Below are 12,050 nucleotides of genomic sequence, written 5' to 3'. Positions count from 1 at the left end.
CTAGACCCTTCTTCAGGTCTAGGCCCGAAACGTCAGCCTTCCTGCTCCTCCGATGCTGCTTGGCCTGCTGTGTTCATCCAGCTCTACACCTTGTTATCTTAGTGCATTGTGTGTCCAGTTTACTCCACCATCCAATAAGGTTATAGTTAATTTGATAATCCTCAACTGCCCTTTTTTCCTGCCCTTTTCACTGTAACTTTGTGTCCCTTGCTGATTAAAAATCTCTCCCTCTCAGCCTTGAATATGTTTAATGTTCTTGAATATACTCTTATGTTCTATGTTCTGTGTTAATAATGCAGCCTCCACAGCCCTTTGCTGTATATTTTTCCACAGATTCACTCCCCTCTGCGAGAAGAAACTCCTCCTCAGCTGTTTTACATGTGAGACCCTCTGGCCTGACATAACTTGAATTTATATTTATATTTATTAAACAATCCTATTGTTTTATAGATTTGTTATTGCCGAGTAATGCTTATTTGGCGAAATAATTCTCCAATGTTAATCTTTATTTCCTGAATATACATTTGCTGAACGCAGTCTGTCTTATGACTTAACAGTTGCGTGCCCTTGTCATCGGAGAAAACTAATCGGAAGTTACAGCATAGAGATCATTTTCAGCTAATATTTAATAAGGGCGCTGCTTACATCATTAACCCTATTATTTACACAAATATTTTACATTTGCAAAATATGCAAATTGCTGATGTCTTATCGAAGGAGAAGCATTTTTAAATTATCGATTGGCTCACTGTTTTTGTAGGGTAGCTGGTTAAACCAGACTGTTAGAAAGTCCTTGTAGCACTAGGAGCACGTAGGATAGTTTATGTGGCCCGAAATGTCAGCCTTCCTGCTCCTATGACGCTGCTTGGTCTGCTGTGTTCATCCAGCTCTACACCTTGTTATCTCTATTTATGTGACTTGCTCAGGTTTTGTGTCTTTAAATGCATACGTGGCTGTACGGTAACTATAGCAAATCTTTGGTCATTAGTAGGCCATATAGTAATATAGATTAACCTTCTGTTACCGGCAGACAGCGTGTGATCACGTACAGTAACGTCTACGAACTTACTGATGTAAATAGGCTGCAAATGACAGTACGTGGTAACTCTTGAAAGAACTTTTGCAATGTAAATATAATACAAAGGTGGCATTAAGTCATTTAAAAATGCAACTGTAAAGTCACTTCTAGGAAATTACTTTTCCTACAACTTCATTCGATGTTTATTTTTAACCTTTGTTAATTTGTTTTCTCTGTTAAAAGATCAGAATGTCTTTTAAAGGTTTTGCAGATGACGATGACATTCAAGGAACTTTTCTTACTAGAGTATCATTAACAATTGTTGAAAGTTACGTCCACGGTTGCTTCAGTCTGGATCTTACATATTAACATAGAGAGACTCGATGGTTTCAAAATGTCTACACACTAACAGTGAAATTATAATATGCTGATCAGTTGAGATGCAACAGGATGAATCACATTATCTAACCCCCAGTAGGGATCTTGTGGTGCTGTGGAAGTGTCTGTACCTCTGGGCCAGAAGGTCTGGATTCGCATCCCACTGTTATGCAAGTGTGTCATAACATGCCCAAACTGATTAATTGGAATTGGTTTTTTACAATGTTACTGTGGAAATATTTCTAATGAAAACAATAAATGGAGCGTTATAAGGATAGAGAACACAAAATATTATTAATTTATAGAAGGCAATAGCGCTGATTTACAGGACTGTGTGCAATGACATATCTAGGAACTAAAAGCTATGACCAGTGATTCAACATACGCTACCGATCCTTTGGGGTGAAGGAATTTATGAGTAGAATTAATTGGGCCTTTGAAAAATTATGGAAAGCTTCGATAGAGTGAATTATCATTTCCCCCAGATTAGGAATGAAGGGCACAGGGGTATTCATTTAATATGGCCAATCAGAGAATGAGGTAAGGAATTAATGGAAATGTATTCACGTAGACGATTATTAGAACATCGCTATACACAACTATTGTTCATAGGAAACTTTTAAAAAAGAAAAACCAAAAGGAGAGATTAGAACTGTGTGTTTGTTTTAGTCAATCGCCAGTGTTGACAGGGATTGCTGAATAAGCTCCTTCTGAAGTGTATCCTTTTATGTTTCTGAAAGCGCTGAGATGCTTTATAGTAAAATACGGTTTTGTTGACTGTTTTGAGTTTCTCCCTTGATAATTTTCCTGAAGCTGCAGCTCTGTAATAGAATGCATGCCAAGGCACTACCCAGACAGAGAATCTGGAATCTGTTTAAGGAAGAACCACTTCTTAAAAAAATTGGTGGCTCAATTGAGGAATAGCTACTCTTCTTTTGAATTGGTAGCCCAATTGAGGAAAATGTTCTGCTCCTGGGATCGATGTTTCAATGAAGAAATAATGCATCTTTATGGAATAGTGTGTTCATTTAAGGAGTAACTACTTAGCCACAACTCCAGGGATTGTGAGGACATTTAAGGAACAGTACCATCCTAAACTACAAGTTTAAAATAAAAGTTTCCACCATGGGGAATTTTAAAGCAGGGAATTCGAATGGAACGTAATGAGGGCTGTTTAGTTAACTGTGGCACAGGTATTCGTTCTGTTTGTAAACAGGAATCAAGGTGTCAATTATGGCAGAACAAATTCACCTGTCTACCTTCACTGAATAGTCATCTCTTATACACAACCACTTACTCTGTAATCCAGAGCAAATAAAAACCTAAGTACAGCAATAGTCACTTAATATAAAATTCACATCAGTACAAGATCATAATAGTTAATGAGCCCAGCATTTGGATTCAATCCTGGCTTGTCCGAAAACTTTTGTCACAAAATATCTGATTCAAAATCAACAAAATCTAAACTATGCACACAAATTCAAAATACACTCAAGGGAGAAATGAAAAGTTTATGCCTTCTTTTCAGCCAAGTTTTTCGAAGAAAACTGTTATGGACCATCTATACAATTAACCAACATATAGCTTGAATCAGACTTAAAACACACCACCATTCCTTTTCCTTTAATTGATGCAAAACAGAGTTTCACAAAATAAGAGTCAGATTTTTTTTCCAAAGTACTGCCAACATGGAAACTTGATTTTAATGTCCACACATTCTTTTTAATTCTTCTCTTCAACATATTACATACTATTCATGTCTTCTGCATCAAATCAGAAAGATCCCAAGTTTGGCCTGCTCATTGCCTGACCTAAATCAGGTGCTTGGAGATGAATAAGCTTTAGCACCACACCATTACTTAGATTAAGAACTGGGAACTAATCAAATTCACCTTCCTAAAGTTTGTGTGACCGGATATCAGGTGGTAACAGAACTGGGCTTCACTGTTATGGTCTTCTTTAGTTGAAAAACCTTTAGATTCTCTTCAAAGATCACACAGGAATAATGACTGCATGGGTGAGACACTGAAGAGCATGACATCTAATAAAATGTTAACATTGTCAAGAGAGGACAGAAAAGAGAGTGGAAAATTAATGAGAAAAAGAATGATTTGGAAACATGGCAAGATAATTGTTGGTTTATAGTTGGTGCTTCATTCTCTATTTGATTAAGTGGTAATGTTCAGTTTTATGGTTAACAACAAAAATAGACTTTATTTCTAGCTTTTTAAAAAAAACAATGATAGTCTCTCATTGTCTTTCCATGACTAGATGAATACTAAAAGCAATATGCTGCACTGTTTATTAATCACAGCAAAATAAGTAAGCAAAACATGATATAAAGTAAGCAAATATGCCGCAGTTATTTGTCTCTTCAGTATTGCTCCTACAGTTGTATTTCCCCTGATCTGTGTTAGGCAACAGTAGAAAAGAATTGAAACCAAAATGCTGACTTTTGCCTGTCAGCATTCTATTGGTTTCATTAACAATGAATGCATGCAGAACTCCGAAGTCTCTATACACAAGTTGAGAGGTGAGTGTTTTACCGCAGCTTAGATCTGTGGTTACTGGACTTCACTAAGGAGAATAGCCAAATAGCAAAGGCAGAAGTGGAAGGTAAACAGTGTGTTCTTTTATTTGACAGAAATGCTGCATTTGCCAGAAGCAAATGACACTGCAGTGTTATAAAATATAGAAGAGGAGTACATTCAACATAAGAGCCATAGAATTCCCAAATTCAGAGAAAACTAGCCCAGGAAATGAGTTTACAGCAAATAGCTCTGGAGCAGGTCAACTATGTAGTGAAGCGTAGACTAATCTGAGGAAGGGTCAGCTGTCTGGAATTTTTGGCCAACAACAGTGGAGTTCTGCATTCCACCCAAAAAATCCTTCAGCAGCCAACACTTTTCCTTTAAGGCATCGAATGTCTTCTTTATGACACAGTTAAATAATGCATAAAATTTAGCAATTTTTTTTCATGTATACATGATTATAGTTTATTTGTGCCTATCTTTTATGTTCTCTGACATTCCCATGCTGGTTGTACAGGTGTCCTAATTTTAAATAGTTGATGGGGAGGCTTACTATGTGGGGCAAAGCTACTGTTGAGAGTTAAAAGATACAGAAAATGTTCCATTTGTCTGTACAACCAGCCCTGAAACATCTGAATCAGAAATGGTGCTTTCCTTTGTTAGAGTCAATGTGATTTCAGTATCTTTAGAAAATGGAGCTATAGTTATTTATGCAGGACTATAAGATTGTTGTTATGTTTTATTTTATTAATATACTTTATTCATAAAAACTGTATATTTACATAGTCACAAATGTAGTTCAGTTCTATACAGTAGCATATCAAGGAAATAAGCAAACATTGGAGTTTGACCATCCAAACATATCAAAGGCATCCCTTACTTGAACCAGACTATATATTGTTGTTGTTGTTAATACCAACAAAACAGGTCACTTTAAATTACTCATCAGAAGCATTGATATTCCTCTCCAATTTTTGACTGAGACCATTCTTCAAAGAAGTTATGACTGTATTTTAGGCTTTGGTCTTCAATGAAAGTCTTCAAAGACATATGCATAGGAAGTGCTTCTAAACTGCTTTTATCTTGTATAATTAAGGTCTCTGCAGATGTCACATGATCAATGGCAGTTTATAGTGCAGGCAGTTATTACTCCTTATCATATTCATGGCAAGAGATGTGTCTGCATATTGCATCCTCCCACACTATCCAGACAATTTTCAATGCAATATGGAAGGAGATACATGACTTTTCCATGTGGTAGATGCCACATCAGTCTGTGTTGGAAGGAATCTCACTTTGACCTGTTTTCCCATTCAACATGAGACCAGATGATAATTCTTCAGCCACAACACTGCTATCCTGCCCTTACAGATCATTCGTAGATTGGCCCATTTTTCCTTCTCCATCATCAGCTATTAGTGATGCACAAATTGTTAGTTGGTGCCTACATTACACAAGGTCATGGTTAGGCTGTATTGTTCCAGACTGGCTGGAGAATATCTGGAAAACAATACATGCTACATTGTGAGTAAATAAGCATAATTGTCTACGTTCTGTTAAAACTAGTTCTACATTATTGTATCATCAGTCTGTGCATAATCCCTCTGTCCAATGATAGTTCTATTCTACAAGGCGCAGAACAGTATGGTAGCTAATATAACTCCTGAGCTCCTGACCAAAAGTACAGTTACTTGCTGCTAAGGAATGACTTATTTTGCATTTCAGCATCCACCTTTTGTTCTATACTCCAACTTCTGTTTAAATGCAGCTTTAAGGCAACAAGAAACTGGCAGAATCTTTCGGCCTATGGAAGTTTACTCCTGCAGTATAGTATCGCCCTCTCTCATCATTACACATATACTGTAATTTTCAAACTCTTGAATCCTTGCTAACACTTAATTTGTGTCAGTGTAGTGCTTTCTATAGGTTTCAATAACCATACCTTTATCTATGTTTACCGGTGTCCAGTCCTGTTATTTTGCAGTACCACGTATGACCATGTGCTCTTTCTTCAACTGTGTAACTTCACTTTAGCCTCCAGCAGCTAATCAGTGCATTAACACCACTCCCCTCTGTCACCCAGGCATTCCCCCCCACCATCATCCTTTTCAAAATCAGGAATCAGTACTCCACCACTACAACACCAACTCGCTTTCCCCATTGACTAAAACTCCAGAATCTGGCTGATGAAATGAGGACTGCTCGCATTTTTCTTCGAAACGCACGCTGTACAGCTGGATCACTGAAGGGCAATCCTGGGAAAGCGTTGCAAGCTTTAAAAGGCGTATGGTTGAAGTCTGACGGCCGCCATCGACTGTAATCATCTTGCTACCGGGCAAATTGAAGTCTCGGAAATAGTAACTAGCACACCTTTCCAGTATTTCGTTAGCATGCTTTAATTATTCAGAAATTGCTATTCATCCATCCGATATCTAGAATAAAATATAAAATTGAAAGGTGTATGCATCCATGATGTGATTCCATTGGTAGATTTATAGTTGTCCTGGAAGTAGCAGCACTTCCTCCTGTTTGATTGAGTAAGGAATAAATGACTGGCCAGGGATCCTTTTTTTTTAAACAAAACACCCTGACGAGATCAAAGTTTGCGCTACACATGATTTTATTTACACCGTATCGGTGTCTATGATAGGCCATTTTAGAAAAGGTACTCTATCAAGCAAGTGTCGGTTGAGGACTTAATGTGGCTCTATATAATAATTTACAAATTAGTGTATAGATCAAAAATGTATAGATGATAACTCTACAGGGAAACCATCACATAATTGCAACATTAACAGCAGAGATTATGGTGTGTACAATAGTCAATCTTAGTCCTACAAGCAACCCCTAACCCTAGGCCTAACCCCGCCACTAGAACCACCCCCAATCTCAGACTCTAGAACCAATCCCAACCATGGATTCTGGAACCAACCCCAACCACAGACGCTGGAAGCAATCTTCAACCACAGACTCTAGAACCACCCCCAACCACAGACTCTAGCACCATTCCCCAACCACAGACTCTAGAACCACCCCCAACCACAGACTCTAGCACCGTTCCCCAACCTCAGACACTAGAACCACCCCCGACCACAGACTCTAGCACCATTCCTCAACCACAGACTCTAGAACCACCCTCAAACGCAAAATACTCTATAAGCCCAAACTTTAAACGAATCTTTAACCCCAAACCTGAAATCAAATTCAACCGTTGAACACAACCTATTTCCTTATCATGGCGTCAAACAACTCCGCAGTTTCCGCACACCGTAAATCAAAGCTAACAGACTCCAATCAAGGATATTGTTTGTCCCTGTACCGTCATCACGATCAAAATGCAACCGTCCGCTTCCTGATGACTTTAACGGAGATAGTTCTGAACTCAAAAACTGTCACGTAACTTCGAAGCCTTGCCTCATCTATTACCCCTAAACAAGAGAGTGTGGCTTTTTATTAAGTTTAGACCCAAAAGAAGATAACAGTTTCTGCTCCTCCTCACTCTGGTGGTGATGTTGTTGATTAAATGGGAACTGTGCCAATACCAGTGTTCTTTTTCTTTTCCTTTTAAGTGTGAATTTTGTTGGCACATTGCAGTGTAATCGTGTTTAATTACACTGCGCATATCTAATACATAACACTTTTATACCCGCACAGCAACGGCTCAGATATTAATAACTATACAATTAGTCCTGTCTTAAATCCATTCCTATTTAATGTTAATTGTTTTGCCGCAAAAAGAAATTGGTTGGGCCATGTTTGTTTCTGTCGCTTCGACGTGGGAACTTTAATATATTGCCTCCTTAATAAAGTTAATGTTTTTTTTAGAAAAGTTTATTACATTTTGATATCAGGTATAACGTGGACGAGTTAAGTCAGTGCTGCAGTATTGAGTGAAGAGCAGGAGTTGACTCATGGGAATTTGGGATCATATTCGCGTAACTGCGCGAAAGAGACTCAGTGTTGTGATTATCCATAGCACTGGCAAAAGTGGGTTCGTATCTGAAAAGAACATTTTTATTTTTCCATATAGAACACCGGGGTGATGTATTAATGTGAACAGGTCTGACATTAATGATGGCTGTGGAACAATTTGAGGTGATGAATTTAAATAAGCACGCAGATTGGCACAGGAATAAAACATATTGGCTAAAGTACGATTTTTGCTCCGGTACTGTTCCCAGTATGCTAACGCGTAGTGAGAGCAGTCTGTGTGCAATTGCAACCACTTATGGGGATAGATCACAATATTCTTTAGAAGCAAGGTTAAAATAAAGACACTGGAGTCATGGAGTAGTGATTGGAAACGAATTCCTCTTAACGCATTTTTATCCTGGTTGCTTTTTGTTTGTTTGTTCCCAGGTAGTGAAGGGGGAGCTGAGGGCTTACTCCTGCACGGCCCGTTCACCAGAAAACCAAAACGGATCCGAACGGCCTTCTCCCCTTCCCAGCTCCTGAGGTTAGAGAGAGCCTTCGAGAAAAACCACTATGTGGTGGGAGCCGAGCGAAAACAATTAGCCAACAGCCTGTGCCTCACAGAAACCCAGGTAAGAATATTGAAATAGACAGCTGCACAGAGCGCTGGATAGATGCGAGACTTTGGCAGGAACAAATATGGGGTGGGGCTTTGCGAATCATGTTTTTATGCAGCGATTTATGACTTAGCTGAAGTAGTTCTGCCAGCTCACTCACAAGGGAATGGGTATTTAGTTGGAAATGAAAACTTGGCAGAGCCGCGGGAGAAGAGCACGGAGCTGTGCCTGATTGGGTAATGCCCTCAGAGAGCGATCACTGACACGATGGGCCGAATTCCCCCCTTCTGGTGTGTAATTCTGCGCAAAACTAAACAGCTGTAATACAATGTGAAGCTTTTTCTCTCTGGGTGAGAGGATAGGGGTAGTAATCTGGTGTCTGCAGGCAGTTTAAAACCAGCTATTGTTTAAACTAATCAAGTTACATTCAGCCGAATAAAATTAATCCAGATATTTCAATGTGATTCGCTCATCAGGGAGATTCCTCGCGGCTTAATCAAGGGACATTTCTGTGAATTCCCAGACCATTCAGTTGGGATGTTCAGGAGGAAAGAGAGGGCGATACACAAACAAAGCTAACATGCAGAGAGAAGCGTCTTTGAACCTGAGAGCAGTTTGTCAACATGTCAGGCAGCTAGCTTTCTGTTCTATCACTTTATTACTTGGACTATTGGGATCGTTAAGACTGCTGTATCTCCCCGCAGAGTGAGAGAGAGGGAGAGAGAAACCATCTTCGTACTCAGAAGGGCAACTCGATTGAAAGTTAGAGAAAGGAAGGTGTATCATGTTTATTCGGGAACAGTGTGTCGCTATAAAAGACAAATGACATGCAAGCGGTAATAAATGGAACATTCTGTCGCCATGTGCGCGTGTTGCTGCAGCATAGATTTCATGTGAATCATTGTGCCATCCCCATACCCAGTCTGGTGTAAAATGGAAACTATCACATTTTACTAATGTAAGAGATCACATGCTCCAAAATAAGAACATTGCAACAACAAAAATCAACATACCTGAATTATTCTTTTCTACTAAGGACCGAATGTTAGAGGACACATACTGAGAGGATATTCTAAACAGGTAGAATTAGACCTAGACCCCTAGCATTCCACAAATGCCTGACAAAAGTGGTGTCAGTATTTATCAGTTGGCTTGGCGTCTGGACAGACTGCATATGAACAAATCCATGTGTTAGAATGTACTCCTCAGTCTATTTAAGCAGCGATTCCGCAACAAGGTCTGAATCAAAGCTGCAATGTGATAAAATGATCCAAAAGGAGGATAAGTTGCAGAAGGCGCTAATGTGTAAATAGATTGGATATAGCATTGCAGTACTTGAGTGAAGTGCCGTGCTGGAATATTCAGTGTGTTGAGCACTGTAAACATGGGTAATCAGGAGGGTTGTCTTCACATTACGCGATAAGATGTTTAGTTTATATGTTTTCTACAAAGGGAGCGGATGGGAAAGTTTTATTTCATTCCGTTCTAATACATTCGTTGATTTGCACCTGGTATCCTGCTTAGGACAATGTGGTGCGACCCGTTGGGACTTCATTTTGTGAAATGATTGAAGACGAGAGTACTACATTGGTCATTAATAGTGACAGCTAGGTGGTCAGATATAAACACTGGCTTACATAGGTAACTACCGTTCCAACATAATTCTACAACTGTAATTTGATCGAATTGTGGTCATGTATTTTCGCCTCACTCTGCCGCTAAAGGAAGTCAAATGAGCTGGTCTACGGGCCGATTAACATTACTGTGGGCCCTGAGTTTAGGAATATCAACTTGAGTAAGAAAACAAAAAAAGGCTGGAAATCACAGCGGGTCAGACAGCATTCGTGGAGAGACAGCAAGCTAACGTTTCGAGTCTAGATGATTCTTCATCAGAGTCTAGATGATCTAGACTGGAAACATTAGCTTGCTCTCTCTCCATGGATGCTGTCTGACCCGCTGTGATCTCCAGTATTTGTTGTTTTCAGCACAGATTCCAGCATCTGCAGTAATTTATTCCTACCTTGGATAAAAATCCTGACCCGGTAGTTGTTGATTCAGGCTATTATCTTGAAACCGACATCCCCACACACGGTGAAAGGTGTCTGCACAAAACTACATAGAAAGCACGGCCCTTCAGTATTTGGATGCCAATGTTCTCTCTCCGTTTAATTATTTACCCATTAACTTCTGTTGACAAAAAGAGCAGGACATCAACACAGCAAATTACCCTGACCCTCTAAAAGAAGGCACCATCAGATTTAGTGTTGTCTAACAGAACGGGTGTTGAAGTCAGTCGTGCAAATATTTTCATGTTGTTTTTGAACGGTTGTGCACTAGTGAGTACATAGAAAGCAGGACTTTGGCCATGTATTTCCGATACACACACAAACTCACACACTCCACCACACCCCACCCCCCCACACACACACCCACCCACACACACAAACTCACAGACACACCACCCCACCCCCACACACACCCACACCCAGACACACACACACACACGCACAAACTCACAGACACACCACCCCCACCCACACACACACACGTACACATCCACACCACACCCACCCACCTACACACAGGCACAGGCGCACCTACACACACACACACACAAACACACCTACACACATACAGACACACAGATACAGACATACAGCCACACCTACACACACACACAGACACACACATTGTATTCATCTCCCAGGGTGGAATAGATAAAGCGAGGAGGCCGTGCATCAAAACAATCTTCACCTTTTTTCTCGGCGATTTGTTTAAATTGTTGTCGGCTCCTTTCGTAAATTCATGGACACAACTCCCACTATTCATCGTAGCTTTCCGATTTCAGATCCGTGATTAAGATAAACGCCAAGCACCTTGTGAAAATGAAGTAAATTGATTTTAACCAGTTCTTGTGAGCGAGAAGGTAACTCAGAAACCAAACGGGAAGACAAGATAATGAGACATAAGGTTCTGTGCAAATACTAATCAACTCCAAGTACACTGCTTTGACTGCACTTCCAAGGAGACCTTTACTGGGGGCAAATAAAACTAAAATGCTGCAAGGGTCTGGATTGGGAGGATGATCTGTTCAGGTTAGCAAGAAAATATGAATCAAATGGAGTACAAGCGGCTCCTTTTTGTTGTTAATTCGTCCACATGGAAATTGGCCGTGTAGAGAGGTTTCCGAAAAGTCTTTCTCTCACGTACAAAAACAAAACGATTCCCATGGACAGCGATACAAAGAGGGAGGCGCCTGGAGAGAAGTGTGGAAATATACGGATTGAGACGTACAGACTATAAAATGTAGAAGCGGAACTGGACTATTGGCCCCAACGAATCTGCCCTGCCGTTCGATAAGTTCGTGGTTGATCTGAGGCACACACATACACATATAAATACATTGGCACACACAGACCCTTAAACACACATATAAATACGTCGACACACACAGACACTTAAACACACATATAAATACGTTGACACACAGACCCTTAAACACACATATAAATACATTGTCACACACAGACCCTTAAACACACATATAAATACATTGTCACACACAGACCCTTAAACACACATATAAATACATTG

The 12,050-nt window shown here is 39.8% G+C and overlaps 1 protein-coding gene across 1 annotated transcript in view; it reads left to right on the top strand.

The window, feature by feature from the left end:
- The window catches only part of emx3 (empty spiracles homeobox 3), a 27,679-nt gene that overhangs the window by 4,551 nt on the left and 11,078 nt on the right, over window positions 1–12,050 (top strand). Inside the window, exon 2 of the mRNA XM_048603773.1 lies at window positions 8,287–8,471. Coding sequence (XP_048459730.1) covers window positions 8,287–8,471 — 185 coding nt within the window. The remainder of the gene's footprint in view (window positions 1–8,286; window positions 8,472–12,050) is intronic.

This window comes from Rhincodon typus, chromosome 12 (genome assembly GCF_021869965.1).
Source record: "Rhincodon typus isolate 14 chromosome 12, sRhiTyp1.1, whole genome shotgun sequence".
Classification (NCBI taxonomy): domain Eukaryota; kingdom Metazoa; phylum Chordata; class Chondrichthyes; order Orectolobiformes; family Rhincodontidae; genus Rhincodon; species Rhincodon typus.
This window is presented reverse-complemented; position numbering and strand designations above follow the sequence as displayed.